At 41.5% G+C, this 21,090-nt stretch overlaps 1 protein-coding gene across 11 annotated transcripts in view; it reads left to right on the top strand.

The window, feature by feature from the left end:
• Nucleotides 1-21,090, top strand: part of ptprt (protein tyrosine phosphatase receptor type T) — a 394,370-nt gene that overhangs the window by 248,760 nt on the left and 124,520 nt on the right. For all 11 annotated transcript variants that reach the window (XM_035778500.2, XM_052527246.1, XM_035778501.2 and 8 more), the window contains exons 10-11: nucleotides 12,720-12,921; nucleotides 18,460-18,565. In XM_035778500.2, coding sequence (XP_035634393.1) covers nucleotides 12,720-12,921; nucleotides 18,460-18,565 — 308 coding nt within the window. The remainder of the gene's footprint in view (nucleotides 1-12,719; nucleotides 12,922-18,459; nucleotides 18,566-21,090) is intronic.

Raw genomic sequence — 21,090 nt, 5'->3', positions numbered from 1 at the left:
GCGGGCTGTCATGTGCCTTTACTGAGGAGTGGTTTCTGTCTGGCTACTCCACCATAAAGGCCTGATTGGTGGAGTGCTGCAGAGGTGGTTGTCCTTCTGAAAGGTTCTCCCATGTCCACAGAGGTACTCTGTAGCTCTGTCAGTGACCATCGGGTTCTTGTTCACCTCCCTGACCAAGGCCCTCCTCTCCCGATTGCTCAGTTTGGCCAAGTGTCTAGCTCTAGGATGAGTCTTGGTGGTTCCAAACGTATTCCATTTAAGAATGATGGAGGCCACTGTCTGGGGACCTTTGTGAGAGCGAAATTACAAGATTATGTTATACTGTTATTGCATCAAATGGTTATTTTATGGAATAGAGTAGTGTTCTCAGAACACTCTCGTCTGTGCGTAGTATTCTGTTTGGCCTCTAGGGGCTTAATGCTGAGATTGGATTTAAGATGCCTTTGGTGATAAAACCTAAAGACTGCATATTCTGTAGCAAGAGTTGGTGTTTGTGTACTGGGAGGTACCAGGGTGGAGATGGCTCGGGTATGTATAATGATGAGGGGAACCTTGTTTTGGGGCCCAGACCCTGGTTTCCACACAATAAGAACACTCTTTACAGCAGATACTGCCTGCTGTGTACAATTTATTTATTTCATACAAATCCTAACCTTGTGACCCATTCCACACATATTTTGTTTGTCATGTAGACTAAGGGGGGTGTATCTTTTCTCTAAAAGATCTTTGTATCCTTTGTTTCGGGGCTCTCAACAAATCATCTAAGGGTGGTTCGTAACCAGCAATCGTTATTGCAGAGCACTCACATCATTCACTTGTGTGATAAGTTCGTCTCTCCTCATTTGAAATTAAAGATATTAACCACCACACTTCAACACTGCAGAAATGGATGGAGGCCACTGTGTGCTGCAGAATGTTTCTGGTAACCTTCCCCAGATTGGTGCCTCGACACAATCCTGTATCGGAGCTCTACAGCCAATTCCTTTGACCTCATGGCTTGGTTTTTCCTCTGACATTCACTATCAACTCTGGGACCTTATATAGACAGGTGTGTGCCTTTCTAAATGATATCCAATCAATTGAGTTTACCACAGGTGGACTCAAATCAAGTTGTTGAAACATCTCAAGGATGATCAATGGAAACAGGATGCACCTGAGCTCAATTTCAAATCTCATAGCAAAGGGTTTGAATACTTGTGTAAATAAGGTATTTCTGTTTTTTATTTTTAATACATTTGCAAAAATGTCTAAAAAACCTGTCTTCGCTTTGTCATGATAGGGTACCCTGTGTAGATTGAGTAATTTTAGAATAAGGCTATAACCTAACAAAATGTGGAAAAGGGGAAGGGGTCTGAATACTTTCCTGAATGCACTGTATATCAGTGGTATTCAAATTAGAATTTGCCTGGTCTTTGTGGTCTATCTCTCCCATCTCATGGACAAATTACATAACTGACGCATAACACAGTTGATTGTGAATTGCAATTTCTACTGCTGTCTATTCTAAGCTAACTGTGTACGTAGCATTCGTCACATGACAGCTTCTCTGCTGTCTCTTGATATTCAGCACCATTTCTACACAATATCTGACAGCTTAGAGGGCCTGATAGCAGAGGCATGAAATGACAATGCTGGAAACTGTACATAAAAACAAAAACATTCGGTGCCCAAATGAACACAGTCTTCCTTTGTCTCGCATCACTTTGTGACAGTTCTCAAAGGACGTCGGGCGTCAATACATTCCCTCCCTTTACATCTTTCCCTAGATGCACTGTACTGTAATTGTGTGCACATCCTGGTAGGACCACTGTTACATCCAAGTCTCTCCTGTACGATTTTTGGAGCTTGTATCCAGTAGACCATCCAACAGTCCAGTCAACCCCACATACCCTCTGTCCATATAAGGTGTTGTTTGTACATGTTATATGTTGTGCAATTGATTAATTCCATGCCACAAAGAATTAATCTGTTTCAGAACATATAACATGTTGCAAGCGGTACCCCATGTGTCCCTGATTCCCAGGGAGCGATGGATGTGCAAGCAAAGCCACTTAATACTCGTTAAACTCAATTACAGGCCTGGCCTGCATTTACCAGTTCACTAATGGCCTGAGTGGAGTGGATTAGGTCCCATGCTCCGAGCTGGCAGCCATATAGCAGCCGTGTCGCCTGCCCCTAATGCAGCCAGGCAGCCAACTCCACTGATCACATGCGCAGGCAGTTGAATTCCTGCAGGGATCACCTAAAAATGTATGCACTCATGAAATGTGAGTCACTCTGGATAAATGTGTCTCCTAAATGGCATATTTTATTAGTATAATTATTATTTATTTATTTTTATTATTATTATTTAAAATTTTACCCCCTTTTCTCCCCAATTTCGTGGTATCCAATTGTTGGTAATTACTATCTTGTCTCATCGCTACAACTCCCTTACGGGCTCGGGAGAGACGCAGGTCGAAAGCCATGCATCCTCCGAAACACAACCCAACCAAGCCACACTGCTTCTTAACACAGCGCGTATCCAACCCGGAAGCCAGCCACACCAATGTGTCAGAGGAAACACCGTTTACCTGGCGACCTTGGTTAGGGTGCACTGCGCCCGGCCCGCCACAGGAGTCACTGGTGTGCGATGAGACAAGGATATCTCTACCGGCCAAACCCTCCCTAACCCGGACGACGCTAGGCCAATTGTGATTCGCCCCACGGACCTCCCGGTCGCGGCTGGCTGCGACAGAGCCTGGGCATGAACCCAGAGTCTCTGGTGGCACAGCTAGCGCTGCGATGATATTTTATTATTTTTATATGATATAGACCTATCATTTTCTCGCTCCATTGTAGCCTCTCATTCGCACATGCCTCAGCATCATTCCCTCTTGATTTGTATCTGATGTGAAACTGAAAAAACTGAAACTTACAACTGAATGGATATGAATGGATAATGCAAGACCGTTGATTGCCGTGTGGCTTTCAAAACTGTCCACAACTTTGTCTCCGCGGTGAAAAAATGTATAGATCGATACAGCGACTCAGGCCATTGTTGCCATGGTACTTTGCAGACTTTTCATAGATTGCATGGGTTTTGAAGCAGATATACACATTGGCCTGCGTCTTTTGCTTTTGCTTTCATTTTTGTGTGCTGCTGTTTTGGTACAGCATCCTTAACTGGCATTCATCTCTTGTCTCAACGATGAGTTATCCTACAGATGTAGTCTCTCCATTACCCACAGTGCAGTGCCTCAGTGCGCCTTCTGTTTCATGGGGCAATAAACTACCTCTGCTTTATAATGCCTCCCTGGTGAGTATATCAACCAAGGAGAAGGAGAGCCAGAGTAATACGTGTTCACACACAAACAAATTATTTTGGGATAACATTCTGAGTAATTATCTGAGTAAGTCTGAGCAAGAGTCCCCATTAATAAATATTGATTTCAGCTATTATATTATGAGCATTCAGGTACTGTTCCATTGAATGTTAAAATGGGCAAAACAAGTGATCTAAGCGAACAGATATGACAGCTGGTTACACAAAAGAAAAGGGTCTGGGTTTGAGTGAAAGAGCGGGAAGACTGAGAGACAAAGGGAGAAGCTGTGCTATCATAAATACAGTATCTAATGCATTCTAAATTACCGCTAGGAGGTATCACTTCTGTAGTGAATAAGAGTTCAAAGTACATACCATTCACAACCAAAGCTCACACTGAGGTTGGCTTAGTTCTGTAGTTGACATGTTAGTCCTTTTAACGCAGAGGTTGCAGACCTCATGTACTTGGAACAGGAGGTTATATTGTCATCAAGGCTTTATATAGGAAGGGAGAGGAGGGCGTGTTTGAAAAGTTTTATAACCCATGTCCCTTCATAGGGCGGGCCACTGATTGAGCAGAGCCCTAACCTTATGAAAACCCAAATCTCTTATTTTGAAGCTAAAATTACATTTAATCTCTTCACCAATAATTTTATATTCAAACATTTAAATTGAACAACAATTCCATGTGAATCCGATAACTACAATGTGCAGACTTTCCACTGTATGGTTTGTTATCTTATCATTGATGAGAATGTCTCAGATGACAACCGAACTGACATCATATTCATTAAGTACCACCGCATATGTTCAATTGGTCGGATTACCAGAATATAGTTCATTTCTCCCCACCTTCTGATGTTCCCAGAATCTCTATGTTAACCAAGGGGTTTTCAAATTTCCCATCAGTAGGGTAGAGAGTGGAAAAATGGGGAAGGGGTATTTATGACTGTCATAAACCTACCCCCGAGCCAACGTCATGTCACCGAGAATGTTGTGACAAACAAAAAACATCTAGTCAGCAGCAGTCATGTGAGCAAAAACAGCTTGTTGATGAGAGAGGTCAAATGAGAATGGCAAGAATCGTGCAAGCTAACAGGTGTGCCAGAAACAGATAAATCAATCAAATAAAATCAGTCATATGTGTCAGAATACAACAGTGAAATGCTTACTTACAAGCCCTTAACCAACAATGCTTTAGAAGTTCAGAAGAAAAACATGTTAAATAAAAAATACATAATTGAAAATAAGAAGTAATATCTAATTATACAGCAGCAGTAAAATAACAATAGCAAGGCTACAGTATATAGAGGGGGTACCGGTACAGAGTCAATGTGTGGGTTCATGGGTTAGTCGAGGTAATTGAGTTAATATGTAGGTAGATTTATTAAAGTGACCATGCATAGATAATAAACAGAGTAGCTGCAGTGTAAAAGAGGGGTCTGGGTAGCCCTTTGATTAGCTGTTCAGGAGTCTTATGGCTTGAGAGTAGAAGCTGTTAAGAAGCCTTTTGGACCTAGACTTGGTGCTCTGGCACTGCTTGGCGTGTGGCAGCAGAGAGAACAGTCTATGACTAGGGATGCTGGGGTCTTTGACAATATTTAGGGCCTTCCTCTGACTCTGGTATAGAGGGAAGCTTGGCCCCAGTGATGTACTGGGCCGTACGTACTACCCTCTGTAGTGCTTTGCGGTCAGAGGCCGACCTGTTGCCATACCAGGCAGTGATGTAACCAGTCAGGATGCTCTCGATGGTGCAGCTGTAGATCCTTTTGAGGATCTGAGGACCAATGCCAAATATTGTCAGTCTCCTGAGGGGTAATATGCTTTGTCATGCCCTCTTCACAACTGTCTTAGCGTGGTTAGACCATGATAGTTTTTTGGTGATGTGAACACCAAGGAACTTGAAGTTCTCAACCTGCTCCGCTGCAGCCCTGCCGATGAGAATGGGGGCGTGCTCAGTCCTCCTTTTTCCTGTAGTCCACAATCTTCTCCTTTGTCTTGATCACATTGAGGGAGAGGTTTTTGCTCCACACAGCCAGGTCTCTGACCTCCTCCCTATAAGCGGTCTCATCATTGTTGGTGATCAGGCCTACCACTGTTGGTTGTGTCATCGGCAAACTTGATGATGGTGTTGGAGTTGTGCCTGACCATGCAGTCATGAATGAACAGAGAGTACAGGAGGGGGCTGAGCACACACCCCTAAGGGGCCCCCATGTTGAGGATCAGCGTGGCAGATGTTACCTACCCTTACCACCTGGAGGCCCGTCAGGAAGTCCAGGATCCAGTTGCAGAGGGAGGTGTTTAGTCCCAGGGTCTTTAACTTAGTGCTGAGCTTTGAAGGCGCTATGGATTTTAACACTGAAATGTAGTGAATGAATTGCATACTCACATAGGTGTTTTATCCAGGTGGGAAAGGTCAGTGTTGAGTGCAATAGAGATTGCATCATCTGTGGATCTGTTGGTGCGATGTGCAAATTGGAGTGGGTGTAGGGTTTCTGGGATAATGGTGTTGATGTGAACCATGACCAGCCTTTCAAAGCACTTCATGGCTACAGATGTGCTACAGGTTGGTAGTCATTTAGACAGGTTACCTTAGTGTTGTTGGGCACAGGGACTATGGTGGTCTGTTTGAAACACCCAGACAGGAACAGGTTGAAAATGTCAGTGAAGCCACTTGCTAGTTGGTCAGAGCATGCGCAGAGTACACGTTCTGGTAATCTCTCTGGCCCTGTGGCCTTGTGAATGTTGACCGACCTGTTTAAAGGTCTTACACACATTAGCTACGGAGAGCATGATCACACAGTCGTCCGGAACAGCTGATGCTCTCATTCAAGCTTCAGTGTTAATTTAGCTTGTGTCACTGGGCAGCTCTCGGCTGTGCTTCCCTTTGTAGTCTGTAATAGTTTGCAAGCCATGCCACATCCGACGAGCTTCGGAGCCGGTGTAGTATGATTCAATCTTAGTCCTGTATTGACGGTTTGCCTGTTTTATGGTTCGTCGGAGGGCATAGCAGGATTTCTTATAAACTTCCTGGTTAGAGTCCCGCTCATAGAAAGTGGCAGCTCTACCGTTTAGCTCAGTGTGGATGTTGCCTGTAATTCATGGCTGTTGCGTCATGCTAATGGCAGTTTCAGGATTTTGCATAAGCAGCAGGAGTCCAGGGACCCATTATGGCTGGTGTCAACGGTACAGGCTGGCGGCGTACTGGTGTGGGGAATGTTTTCCTGCACACGTTAGGTCCCTTGATACCAAATGAGCAACGATTGATCCCAGAGTATCTGAACATGGATGCTGACAAAACCCAATATAGCATCTTTGGGATGAGATGGAATGGGCTGTTCGCAGCATCAATCAATCAAATGTATTTATAAAGCCCTTCTTACATCAGCTGATGTTACAAAGTGCTGTACAGTAACCCAGCCTAAAACTCCAAACAGCAAGCAATGCCGGTGTGGAAGCACAGTGAATAGGAAATACATTCTCCAGAACATTAATATTGTTCAGTTCTCAAGTTCTGTGAGTTGGAAGAAGTTCCTTTGTTCTCTCTATGAAAACTCACTCTCTCTATATAATGTCTGGCCATGAGGAAGAATCTCCTCCAGGAATTTATGACCTGCCTTACAGAGCTTGTTGTAGGGGGAAGAGAGAGCGGGGGATGGTGCTCGCTGTACCCAAAGAGGACAATGTCATGACACAGTGGTTGTCAAAGGTACAACAGGTCAGCACCTCAGGAGTACATTTCAGTTGGCTTTTCATAGCCGATCATTCAGGGTATCTCTACCGCTCCTGCTGTCTCTAGAGAGTTGAAAACAGCAGGTCTAGGACAGGTAGCATGTCCGGTAAACAGGTTAGGGTTCCATAGCGCGCAGACAGAACAGTTGAAACTGGAGCAGCAGCACGGCCAGGTGTACTGGGGACAGCAAGGAGTCATCAGGCCAGGTAGTCCTGAGTCATGGTCCTAGGGATCAGGTCCTCCGAGAGAAAGAAAGACAGAAAAAGAGAGAATTAGAGAGAGCATACTTAAAATCACACAGATCACCGGATAAGACATGAGAAATACTCCAGATATAACAGAGTGACCCTAGCCCCCCGACACATAAACTACTGCAGCATAAATACTGGAAGCTGAGACAGGAGCGGTTCCTGATTTTTGCAATGTTATGTAGATGGAAAAAAGCTGTCCTTGAAACAGTCTTGATATGTTTGTCAAAAGAGATCAGATTCACAGTTTTATTTGAGACTACTGTACAACCTTCAAGATTAATTGTCAGATTCAACAGAAGATCTCTTTGTTTCTTGTGACCTAGAATAAGCATCTTATGTTTTGTCCAAGTTTAAAAGTAGATAATTTGCAGCCATCCACTTCCTTATGTCTGAAACAGACTTTCAGGGAGGGCAATTTTGGGGCTTCACCATGTTTCATTGAAATGTACAGCTGTGTGTCATACGCATAGCAGTGAAAGTTAACATGATGTTTCCGAATGACATCACCAAGAGGTAAAATAAATAGTGAAAACAACAGTGGACCTAAGACGGAGCCTTGAAGAACACCGAACTTTACAGTTCATTTGTCAGAGGATAATCCATCCACAGAGACAAACTGATATCTTTCCAAAAGATAAGATCTAAACCAGGCTAGAACTTGTCCGTGTAGACCCATTTGGGTTTCCAATCTCTCCAAAAGAATGTGATGATTGATGGCGTCAAAAGCAGCTCCAAGGTCTAGGAGCACGAGGTCAGATGCAGAGCCTCGGTCTGATGCCATTAAAAGGTAATTTACCACCTTCACACGTGCAGTCTCAGTGCTATGATGTGGTCTAAAACCAGACTGAAGCACTTAATATACATTGTTTGTCTTCAGGAAGGCAGTGAGTTGCTAAGCAACAGTTTTTTCCAAAATGTTTGAGAGGAATGGGAGATTCGATGAAGTTTTATAGGCCATGATTATTTTCATCAATGTGTCGAGATATATTACTAAAAAACTTGATCCTAGGGCCTGACAGAGTTGTGCAGACTCAGGACAACTGAGCTTTGGAGGAATACGCAGATTTAAAGAGAAGTCCGTAATTTGCTTTCTATTGATCATGATCTTTTCCTCAAAGAAATTCATGAATTTATCACTGCTGAAGTGAAAGCCATCCTCTCTTGGGGAATGCTGCTTTTTAGTTAGCTTTGCAACAGTTTCAAAAATAAGTTTTGGTTTGTTCTTATTTTCCTCAATTAAGTTGGAAAAATAGGATGATCGAGCAGCAGTGAGGGCTCTTCAATAATGCACGGTACTGTCTTCGCAAGCTAGTCGTAAGACTTCCAGTTTGGTGTGGAGCCATTTCTTTCTTTTCCAATTATCTGGAAGCTTGCTTCAGAGCTCGGGTATTTTCTGTATACCAGGGAGCTAGTTTCTTATGACAAATGTGTTTCGGGGTGCGGTTACATCTAGGGTATTGTGCAAGTTAAATTGAGTTCCTCTTTTAGGTGGTTGACTGATTTTTGTACTCTTGACGTCCTTGGGTAGGCGGAGGGAGTCTGGAAGGGCATCTAGAAATCTTTGGGTTGTCCGAGAATGTATAGCACAACTTTTGATGATCCTTGGTTGGGGTCTGAGCAGATTATTTGTTGCATTTTCAAACGTAATAAAATGGTGCTCCGATAGTCAAGGATTATGAGGAAAAACATTAAGATCCACAACATTTATTCCACGGGACAAAACTAGGTCCAGAGTATGACTGTGGCAGTGAGTAGGTCCGGAGACATGTTGGACAAAACCCACTGAGCCGATGATGGCTCTGAAATCCTTTTGGAGTGGGTCTGTGGACTTTTCCATGTGAATATTATTGTCACCAAAAATGTGAATGTTATCCACCATGACTACAAGGTCCGATAGGAATTCAGGGAACTCATAAAGGAATGCTGTATATGGCCCAGGAGGCCTGTAAACAATAGCTATAAAAGGGGATTGAGTAGACTGCATAGATTTGATGACAAGAAGCTCAAAAGACGAAAACGTCATTTTTTGGGGTGGATAAATTGAAGTGTGCTATTATAAATGTCAGCAACACCTCTGCCTGAATCTACCGCCATCCAGTCTGCAGCAAGTGCGTGATGCCATCGTGTCAGCATGGACCAACATTGAGCACAACAAAAAGTAACAATGTATTTGCTATCTCTTTTGCCATGCACTGAATAGTGGATGCTTGTCACCTCAAACGGATGCCTTGCAAAGTTGAATGATTAAACAATTGGTGAAAGTGTTGTGAACCACTTAAATATATATGCCATTTAGCAGACGCTTTTATCCAAAGCGACTTACAGTCATGTGTGCATACATTCTACGTATGGGTGGTCCCGGGAATCGAACCCACTACCCTGGCGTTACAAGCGCCATGCTCTACCAACTGTGCTACAGAAGGACCACAATCAAAAGTACATGATTAACAGCTAGGAAAGGAATTAAGAAATTACCAGAATCTTCCATGTTTACAGGAAGGCTCCATTTGTTTCAATTTTAGTTCCTTTCCAACTCTTTATCAACTTAGAAAAATTCTGAAAGCCGTCAGTGGCTGGATGATGTTTGACTCGCTCTGTCTCACTGTCTCACACAGCCAACCATCCACCAATCACACATCCAAGTCTATAACCACTCCCGACCTATATTCACCTTACATCATTTTGGCCCAACTTTGTCTGGGGGGTCCCCAATGACAGGTTTGAAAAAAGCTGATCTAGGACACACTTCCTCACGACCTAGGATGCAGCTGCCCTGAGGTGGCTGAGGCTTTTTTTCCCCCACTACTTTTTTCCTTATTTTATCATCTTTTCGGGGTTTTTTTAACTTTCAGCTAAAATTGTATTTTAAGTGGTGGCTTGGATTGCCCCTACTGTTTCTTTGCCTGTGGTCAGTGCAGCATGGTCTAGGGGCCATGCCGGATCCAGCACTTAACCATGAAAGCATTTCAAGCAGAGACTGGCCTAGCTGCCAGCAGGCACTGAGCTGTCAATTGGTTTGATTTGAATTCTTCTAATGGAGTTGTGAGCTGTGAAACGTCAGCCTAAAATGTTTTGATTGCTCCCAACCCTGTACACATCAATTTACAGAAACATCAATCTCCGGCAAAAATAACAAAACAAATGCAGAACATGAGTTTGGACGTTTGTGGCTATGGAAGCCCTTTCTGTTTGTTTCGACACAGTCAATATTTCTGTTGTAATGCATTGCCAATATTTAATGGCTGTGGCACACAGCAGTGTGTAGCTAATTCAAATGCAGCCGGAAATGTACTGGTGGGACCAACAGAACTGACAATACCGTTCTGTTCTTCCTTACTATTGCAAAGCATTGCATATGCCCGAAAATGACAGTATTGTGTTTTGTTCATAACAATAATACCTTAAATTGAATACTATTTTTGGCATTGGTACCAGAAATACTGGAAAAAGTAGCTTGAAGGTTCACATTGTTCTACATAAAACAGTTGTCATGTCTCAGCTTGTCATATAATTTAATCAGTCAATTGTATCAAATTGATTACCTAACATTTAATTGATTGTGATAGAATTAAACCATGCAGCAATTAACTAATTAATAACTTGGGGCACCACGGAAGAGTGTTTATAGAGTTGCTGTCTTCTGAAGATCTTTTATATCAATAGCAGTCAATTATTAATCGTCATCTTATTGAGTCTCATTCTGATTGTCATAAAGTACTTGGTTATCTGCATGAGCCATAGCTAACAAGTTTTGAGCTAAATTATTTATTTACTAAATACCTAAATAATCACACAGAAATACATGTATATACACAGGATAGATCATCCCTAGATGACTAACCCAATATGATGGCTGGTTACACAAAGGAAGGGGGTTGGGTTTGAATGAAAGAACGGGAATGCTGAAAGACAAAGGAATTGGGTCTCTATCGGACCTTGAGAAGCTATTTTAGCGTAAACACAGAGTCTTATGCATTCTAATAACTGCCCATTCGGAAAAAGAAAATGCAAGATATATATTTACTCTGAGCTGTGCTTCGATAGATCTGTCGAAGATGGAAGACTGGTTTGCCCAGCATAGATCCCCATTGTTCTTTGAATCTTTCTGGTCGTAGTGCTGTACAACGGATAAGTTGTACAGCAACTTCTTAGGAGATTGTCTGTCCTTTCATTGGACACGTACGTTTACAGCTGCGGCTGATAACTCGACGTCTAGGATGTATCACTTGTGTTTATAGTTTTATTTAATGTTGGGTTATTGTATGTAAGTTGTTTTGTCTTAAACGTTGTTGGACTGCAGATGTGGCCAGGACAATAAATTGCAATGTCCGTACAGTGAGATGCCTAAGACAGAGCTATAGGGAGACAGGACGGACAGCTGATCGTCCTTGCAGTGGCAGACCAAGTGTAACAAAACCTGCACAGGATCAGTACATCCGAACATCACACCTGCGGGACAGGTACAGGATGGCAACAACAACTGCCCGAGTTACACCAGGAATGCACAATCCCTTCATCAGTGCTCAGACTGTCCGCAATAGGCTGAGAGAGGCTGGACTGAGGGCTTGTGTCACTGTTGTAAGGCAGGTCCTCGCCTGACATCACCGGCAACAACGTCGCCTATGGGCCCAAACCCACCGTCGCTGTATCAGACTGGACTGGCAAAAAGTACTCTTCACTGACGAGTCGCGGTTTTGTCTCAACAAGGGTGATGGTCAGATTTGCGTTTATCGTCGAAGGAATGAGGCCTGTACTCTGGAGCGGGATCGATTTGGAGGTGGAGGGTCCGTCATGGTCTGGGGCGGTGTGTCCGCATCATCGGACTGAGCTTGTTGTCAATCTCAACACTGTGCGTTACAGGGAAGACATCCTCCTCCCTTATGTGGTACCCTTCCTGCAGGCTCATCCTGACATGACCCTCCAGCATGACAATGCCACCAGCCATACTGCTCATTCTGTGCGTGATTTCCTGCAAGCAGGAATGTCAGTGTTCAGCAAAGAGGCCGGATCTCAATCCCATTGAGCACATCTGGGACCTGTTGGATCGGAGGGCGTAGGGCTAGGGCCATCCCCCCCAGAAATGTCCGGGAACTTGCAGGTGCCTTGGTGGAAGAGTGGGGTAACATCTCACAGCAAATCTGGTGCAGTCCATGAGGAGGAGATGCACTGCAGTACTTAATGCAGCTGGTGGCCACGCCAGATACCGACTGTTACTCTTGATTTTGATCCCCCCTTTGTTCAGGGACACATTATTCAATTTCTGTTAGTTTAGTTGGTCTAATTTTTTAAATCTTGTTATGTTCATACAAATATTTACACATGTTAATTAAGTTTGCTGAAAATAAACGCAGTTGACAGTGAGAGGACATTTCCTTTTTTTGAGGAGTTTATATATGTATATGGTGTTACATTTTTCACTCTGCTCTTACAGATCACCTATAAGGCTCTGAGCTCCTTGGACCCCAGTGCAGACCTGACCACCCAGCGTGGCAGGGTGTTCAAGTTACGCAACGAGACCCAACACCTGTTCGTGGGGCTCTACCCGGGCACCACCTACTTCTTCACCCTCAAAGCCAGCACCAACAAAGGCTTTGGACCCCCTGTAACCACTCGCATCGCCACCAAGATAGCAGGTGAAGGATACTTGTTCAGAGCAGATCGTAGTAGTGATGTTTCATTGGTATCCTAAATTCACATACATACAGCTGCAAGCAATATGACATAAATGACATGATACATGCACCATTGTAATATAGCAGTTTTGTGCTTTTCATTATTTTATTTTTTTCCTTTGTAGAAAAAAAACACAAAAAAACACTGACATTGTCAAATGCCACATCTGACTAGAGCTGTGGAGGTCATGACATTTTGTCAGCCGGTGATGGTCAAGCGAATAACTGTCGGTCTCACGGTAATTGACCGTTAATTAACATAAACACATTTAGCATTGCCTGGCTTCCACGCGTAGCATACAAGCCACTGATGTAGTCCATTGGAACAGCTGCAAGTCTAATAAATACATGTAATATAGCCTAAACCATCACAATAAATCCATTATTTATTTTAGACGGGTCAAAAGAAACATGATATGAAGAAAACTTGTCCTTATGTTAGGCCCTGATCTGGCTATGCCATATGGTTGTGTGCTACACTAGTTAATTTAGGAGACAATATTTGCCTAGAATTCCATGGCATTATTTTATATTATTTTATAGTATGAAGAATACAATTGAACATAGCTGAATAAAAAATAAAGGATATTCCTCCAAATGAGGTGGGGTGCACATGCGGCTAATCTGTGTCAAGTGGTTAACAAAGATACAGGTACTCCTATATGCTTAATTTAGAATGGTTTATGTAACTTTTGTGATACATGCAGTACCAGTCAAGTGTTTGGACACACCTACTCATTCAAGGGTTTTTCTTTATTTTTTATAATTTTCTACATTGTAGAATAATAGTGAAGACATCAAGACTATGAAATAACACAAATGGAATCATGTACTGTAGTAACCCAAAAAGTTCCAAACAAATCAAAATATATTTTATATTTTAGATTCGTCAAATCACTCTTTGACTTGATTACATCTTTGCACACTCTTGGCATTCTCTCAACCAGCCTCATGCGGTAGTCACTTGGAATGCATTTCAGTTAGCAGGTGTGCCTTGTTAAATGTTAATTAATCTCAGACAAATTGTTCATTCTGGTCTTTCTGAAGGGCTGCTTGATGAGGCCGAAGCACCAGTAGGGGGCAAACTTGGTGTTGCCTGTGATCAGGAAGTGAATGTCGAGACTCTGGTGGAGCTTGAGCATCGTCCGCCAGGCACAATACCAGAGCACAAACGTGTTATTGTTTTGGCCACTGCAGTTATCACAATTCAGTTCCACACGTTTCCCCAACTCCGTAGTTTGTGAAGAAATGGTGTGTGCACTTGATGAATGCGTTGCTGCCTTTGCTGGATGACATGACTTCATCAATCAAGTAGTTGACTTGTTGTGGTATTCCTTCACAGCAGACACAAACACGCCATACTTGCGAGGAGTTAAAAAGTAGATGGGACCTGGCTACAACAAAAGATCATTAAGATAAATTACAATTAATTGTCTCACGCATGTCTTTACACAGCTCAGTGTACATACATACATACATACATACATACATACATACATACATACATACATACATACATACATACATACATACATACATACATACATACATACATACATACATAAAGTGTGGCAAAAAAGTATTTAGTCAGCCACCAATTGTGCAAGTTCTCCCACTTAAAAAGATGAGAGAGGCCTGTAATTTTCATCATAGGTACACTTCAACTATGACAGACAAAATGAGGAGACAAAATCCAGAAAATCACATTGTAGGATTTTTAATGAATTTATTTGCAAATTATGGTGGAAAATAAGTATTTGGTCACCTACAAACAAGCAAGATTTCTGTCTCTCTCACAGACCTGTAACTTCTTCTTTAAGAGGCTCCTCTGTCCTCCACTCGTTACCTATATTAATGGCACCTGTTTGAAGTTATCAGTATAAAAGACACCTGTCCACAACCTGTAAAGGAAAGAATGAATGGGGCAATGTATCGTGAGATTTTGAGTGAAAAACTCCTTCCATCAGCAAGGGCATTGAAGATGAAACGTGGCTGGGTCTTTCAGCATGACAATGATCCCAAACACACCGCCCGGGCAACGAAGGAGTGGTTTCGTAAGAAGCATTTCAAGGTCCTGGAGTGGCCTAGCCAGTCCCCAGATCTCAACTCCATAGAAAATCTTTGGAGGGAGTTGAAAGTCCATGTTGCCCAGCAACAGCCCCAAAACATCACTGCTCTAGAGGAGATCTGCATGGAGGAATGGGCCAAAATACCAGCAACAGTGTGTGAAAACCTTGTGAAGACTTACAGAAAACATTTAACATTTAAGTCATTTAGCAGACGCTCTTATCCAGAGCGACTGAACTCTGTCTTTGCCACACAGGGTATATAACAAAGTATTGAGATAAACTTCCCACCATAATTTGCAAATAAATTAATTTAAAAATCCTACAATGTGATTTTTCTGGATTTCTTTTCCTCATTTTGGCTGTCATGGTTGAAGTGTACCTATGATGAAAATTACTGGCCTCTCTCATCTTTTGAAGTGGGAGAACTTGCACAATTGGTGGCTGACTAAATACTTTTTTACCCCACTGTGTGTGTGTGTGTGTGTGTGTGTGTGTGTATGTATATATATATATATCCATTTATGTCCTTAATCAGTGTATTTGAGGACATTTTGCTTACTTAAAATCAAAGCTGTAATGCATCCTGATGGCTTTGTTTGCTGGTTCAGTAGGGGCCCCCAGAGAGAACTGCAGGTCTTAAAACAGTTGGTCTTGCCGTCAGCAAACCTCTTCTGGTGGACAGACCGCTCACTCTGAACAAGCAGGTGATGCTGCTCTTGCTTCTTCAGCTTGGCTGACTTAACAGCTTCTGGCAGATCTGAAGACATGATAGTTGTTCCTCTGGCACTGCCAGCACAGGTCTGTCCTAGGCTTTGTGCTTGAGATGTGGGGCAGAAATCTTCTCCACAGCCCGAAGGAAGACAGCCCAACTACACGTACCTCTGGAAAATACAGAAAAAATGTCAGATCAATAAAAGTAGTGCCAATAATGTTGGAGGTCAATTAAATAATCAAAACGTGTTTATGCTTTACGTACCAAGTGTTTGAGTCATTGATGTCTTGTGGAGACGCCACATTGCTGCTTCTGTCACATGGGACGGCAGCAGCTTTCCACAAAAATGTTTGTGTCCTGGGTGGCATCCTGGTAATACTATTGCATTGTTGATGAAATTCACCACTCACTGAAAGTCTTCATGCTTCAGGTGTAACCTGTGCTTGCTTGGGTCAGCTCTCATTTTGATGGGTGGCATTCGACCATTCTCCTTGTATGACAAGTGGAGGAGAGTGAAGCGTGTTCTACTGATGCTAAAAGACTAATTCCAGGTAGAAATATTTTTGCACTATTATATAATAGATGCGAAATGGCATTCTGAGAACATTACTGCACACAGTTCTTTCACGTAATGTTAGCTAACTAGCAGACATTTAACGTCAGCTAATGTTAGCCAGCTAACATCAAGCTTTAACTTAGGGTATTTTGTTTAGACATGTAGCTAGCATGCTAGCCAGCTAAACAATGAAATATAATCCCAATTCATAGAGTACTAGTGAAACAAACTGATTGTCATAGCTAGCTAAAGTTAACCAAATTGGTTCAATGTTAGCTAGTTAGTTAGCAAACATTAGGCTATAATTAGCAATGTGAAATGTCATTCCAAGAAAACATCACTAATGTTACACACAGTTCATACACGTAACTTAGTGTTAGCTAGCAAGCCAGCAATCTAACCTCAGCTAAGGTTAGCGAGCTAACAGCAAGCTTTAATGTGGCATCTTTTGTTTAGACATTTAACGTTAGCTAGCTAAACAATGAACTATAATCCCAATCCATAGAGTACTAGCAAAACAAACTGATTGTAATAGTTAGCTAAAGTTAACCAAATAGGTTCAATGTTAGCTAGCAAGTCAGCCATCGAACTTTAGCAGGCTAATGAAAACAACTTACGGACAAAATTAGAAACTTATAATATTTGAAACTGTTGCTAGACTCTTACGTCTCTTCGTATACATGGATGAAAGCTTCACGGCAGACTGCAGCTCCTTTCCATTTAGTTTGCACAGCTCAGAGAGAGTCAGCATGGCACGATCGTTCTCCAGAAAGTAGTTAATCACAACTTTTCCCCACTGACCTTGGTCTACAGCCTGATAAATTCAGGGGAGCAATGTTATTGAGAGCAGTTGCAACATATTTGCAGTTCTCCATGGCTAACATTATATATTTTGAACAAACTGCAGTAGAAAGGATTATCTATGCATTACGAGCAGCTAATTTTATAGACACAAAATGCTACACTGCAGCCCACTCATTATCTCAGCCGATCTTGGCTAGTAAGGAAGGTTCCTGTCTTTTTGTTTACTAAACCAACTAGGCTTGTTGGTAAACACATATGTGTTTTATGTTCAAACGCCTCTCTGGTGACTTGCGACATACGCCTAGTTAAATTAAACTGGTCACATATGTGGGTACTCCTTCACGACTGTTGGAAAGGCATTCCAGGTGAAGTTGGTTGAGAGAATGCCAAGACTGTGCAAAGCTGTCATCAAGGAAAAGGGTGGCTACTTTGAAGAATCTAAAATCTAATATGTATATTGATATGTTTAACACTTTTTTTGGTTACTATATGATTCCATATGCTATTTCATGGTTTTGATGTCTTCACTATTATTCTACAATAATAGAAAATAGTACCAATAAAGAAAAATCTTTCAACGAGTAGGTGTGTCCAAACTTTTGAACAGTACTGTACGTTCACACAACATAGCAACCAAACAGTGAGCAATTGTTTATCATTGTACATCATTCATTTGAAACATGTCATTCACTGACATTCATATAGAGAAATGGTGTAACACAAGCATCAAGGATGTATCTATCTTCTTATCTCTGAAAGTAAACATTCCCTGTCTTAGTTGTCAGTCATACAATAGACTAGCGCCTTGATGGCCTACAGCATCAACACCATTCTCTTTGAATCCCTGAACGTTTTGCCATTTCTAATTTCAGTCTGCTGCGATTTATCCTATCAAGGTTGTCCTATGAATGTTTTGGAGATAATGAAGACTGGGGAAGACGTGACATTTTAGAGAGATGGCACTATCGTGACCTGTACAGGGCAAGGTTTTCACACCAACACGCTTGTGTTAGGGTACATCTTTAAAAAGGTCCATCTTTAGCAATGGCTTCATGGACAACTTTGACTTAAATCCATAGATGGAGATGGTCTGTATGTGACTGTATGCCAATACTCTATTGTGCATTAGCTTTAGAAATCACAGAGCTGAATCCACTATTTTCATGTCAGGGGACCAAGTGTGTTGATTGTGTGTTTTAAAGATAATCATTTGAAAGGGGGTGTGTTCATTAGGAAACAAAATTAACAAAACAGACTCAATCATATTTGTTTTTCATTGCAAAACATTTTAGCTTTTTCCATTGCATGCCCTTATGAACACAACTCTATCTCATACCCTCTGAATCTTTCCCCACTAGCCCCATCAATGCCGGAGTACGAGACAGACATTCCCCCTCTGAATGAGACGGACACCACCATCACAGTTCTGCTGAAGCCTGCGCAGTCCAGAGGAGCTCCCGTCAGGTACCATACTATGCCATCACTTCAGTCAGGTCCATTATGTCTGCAGTATGGTAAGTTAGTAACATGTCCAGGTGTCTCCATTTTGGAAGTGTTTACTTCAACCTAGTCTGTTTTTCTCTGCTTCAAATGTGGAAACTCGTGCATAAAGTCTAACAATTTTGGGGGGCTGTCATTATGGAGGTGTCAGATTGACAAAATAATGGTGTTTGGGAAGATTGTATATTTGTTTGTTTTTACTGCTTATCTGCACAGTAATAAATTAATTGGTAATACACAACACATGATAGTGCAGTTAACACCTTACACAAGGTTGCACAACGTTCAACCAAAGTCTTACCCCCTTTCTTATTCCAAACTTGAAATGGTTCACCGAAGTCCACAGAATCGCATGACAAACTATCACCCTCATGCACTTAAGGAGATCACAAATATCATGGACACATTAGAACTAGTGGATATATGGAGGCTTAAAAACCCTGAGCTAGTGAGATACAGTATACAATACATGGAGGAGGATTAATCAAGCTAGTCGTCTTGACTACTTTCCTGTGTCCTTCTCACTGGCTCCAAAAGTTTAAAAAGTGTTGATAGGAGACCGAATGGGATCAGACCACCATCTAATTGGCATCCACATAACTCTTACCGAATTTCCATGTGAGCAGGGATATTGTTAATGTAGAAATGTCTTTGTTTTTGAAAGAAAAGCAAATTTTTGGTCCATTAAAACAACATCAAATTGATTAGAAATACAGTGTAGACATTGTTAATGGTGTAAATGACTATTGTAGCTGGAAACAGTTGATTCTTTTCTAAATAGGCGTACAGGGGCCCATTATCAGCAACCATCACTCCTGTTGTTCGAGATCTTCAGTTTCTTGGCAATTTCTCGCTTGGAATAGCCTTCATTTCTCAGAACAAGAATAGACTGATGAGTTTCAGAAGAAAGTACTTTTCTCTGGCCATTTTGAACCTGTAATTGAACCCACAAATGCTGATGCTCCAGATACTCAACTAGTCTAAAGAAGGCCAGTTTAGTTGCTTCTTTAATCAGAAACACAATTTTCAGCTGTGCTAACATAATTGCAAAATGATTTTCTAAAGATCAATTAGCCTTTTTAAAATTATCAACTTGGATTGGCTAACACAAAGTGCCATTGGAACACAGGAGTGATGGTTGCTGATAATGGGCCTCTGTACTCCTATTTACATATTCCATAAAACAATCTTCCGTTTCCAGCTACAATAGTCATTTACAACATTAACAATGTCTACACTGTATTTCTGATCAATTTGATGTCATTTTAATGGACAAAATGTGCTTTTCTGTCAAAAACAAAGAACTTTCTAAGTGACCCCAAACTTTTGAATGGTAGTGTACTCTAGGTACAGCAGATCCCCTTATTGTATGGGATACTTTCGAATGTGCCTTCAGAGGCCATGCAATTCAATACTCATCTTTAACTTGTTAGGGCTAGGGGTTAAACTTGCCTAGTTAAATAAAGTTAAAGTAAAATAAAAACAGAAACATGTTACAAATGACGGAGTGTTTCTGATCACCAAATTATATTTTGAAAGTATATTTTCTCTTTTCAGACTCCTCCATCTCCACTGAATGATGTTAACTTTTTTTCCTAATAATAGTGTAAAATTAATAACTGTACAGAAAGACTTGTGTGAAAGCCAAATTACAGAGAAGGAATTTCTTGATACAATTAATTCCTTTCAGTCTGGAAAAATTCCAGGGCTTAGTGGAATACCAGTTGAGTTACAGTATATCAAACATTTGTTTATATACTCAAAGATCCACTATTCACATGTTTTACCGACTATAAAAAATGGTAGACTATCAGATACACAGCAAGAAGGTCTGATTTAAATATTACTAAAACAGGACCCAGGTGGTAAGTGTAAAGAACCAGTCCATTTATAAAACTGGAAGCCCTTTACACTTTGGATAGTGGACCATTCTTGATACACACGGGGAACTGTCGAGTGTGAGAGAACAGCATCATTGCAGTTTTTGACACAAACCGGTGCACCTGGCACCTACTGCAATACCCTGTTCAAAGGTACTTAAATATTCTGAATATATCAACCTCTGAATGGCACACATACACAATCCATGCCTCAATTGTCTCGGGCTTATAAATCCTTCTTTAACCGTTCAACTACACTGATTGAAGTGGATTTTGTGACATCCATAAGGGATCATAGCATTCAGCTGGATTCATCTGGTCATGGAAAGAACAGGTGTCCTTAATGTTTTGTATGCTCAGTTTATACATGCCTGGACTATTTTAATTTTGGAGAATCTCTTATACAATGGGTTATTTATAGCATTATTTAATATTATTTATAGCAACCCCAGTTGTAAAGTAGTGAATAATGGTTACTTCTCAGAAAGAATGGAACTGTCAATAGGAGTTAAACAATGTTGTCCACTTTCTCCTTTTCTATTTGTTAGCTATCAAAATCAGATCTAAGAATAATATTAACGGGTTAATGATCCAGGGCTTTAAAGCAAA

The sequence above is a fragment of the Oncorhynchus keta genome, chromosome 10, assembly GCF_023373465.1.
Source record: "Oncorhynchus keta strain PuntledgeMale-10-30-2019 chromosome 10, Oket_V2, whole genome shotgun sequence".
Classification (NCBI taxonomy): Eukaryota; Metazoa; Chordata; class Actinopteri; order Salmoniformes; family Salmonidae; genus Oncorhynchus; species Oncorhynchus keta.
This window is presented reverse-complemented; position numbering and strand designations above follow the sequence as displayed.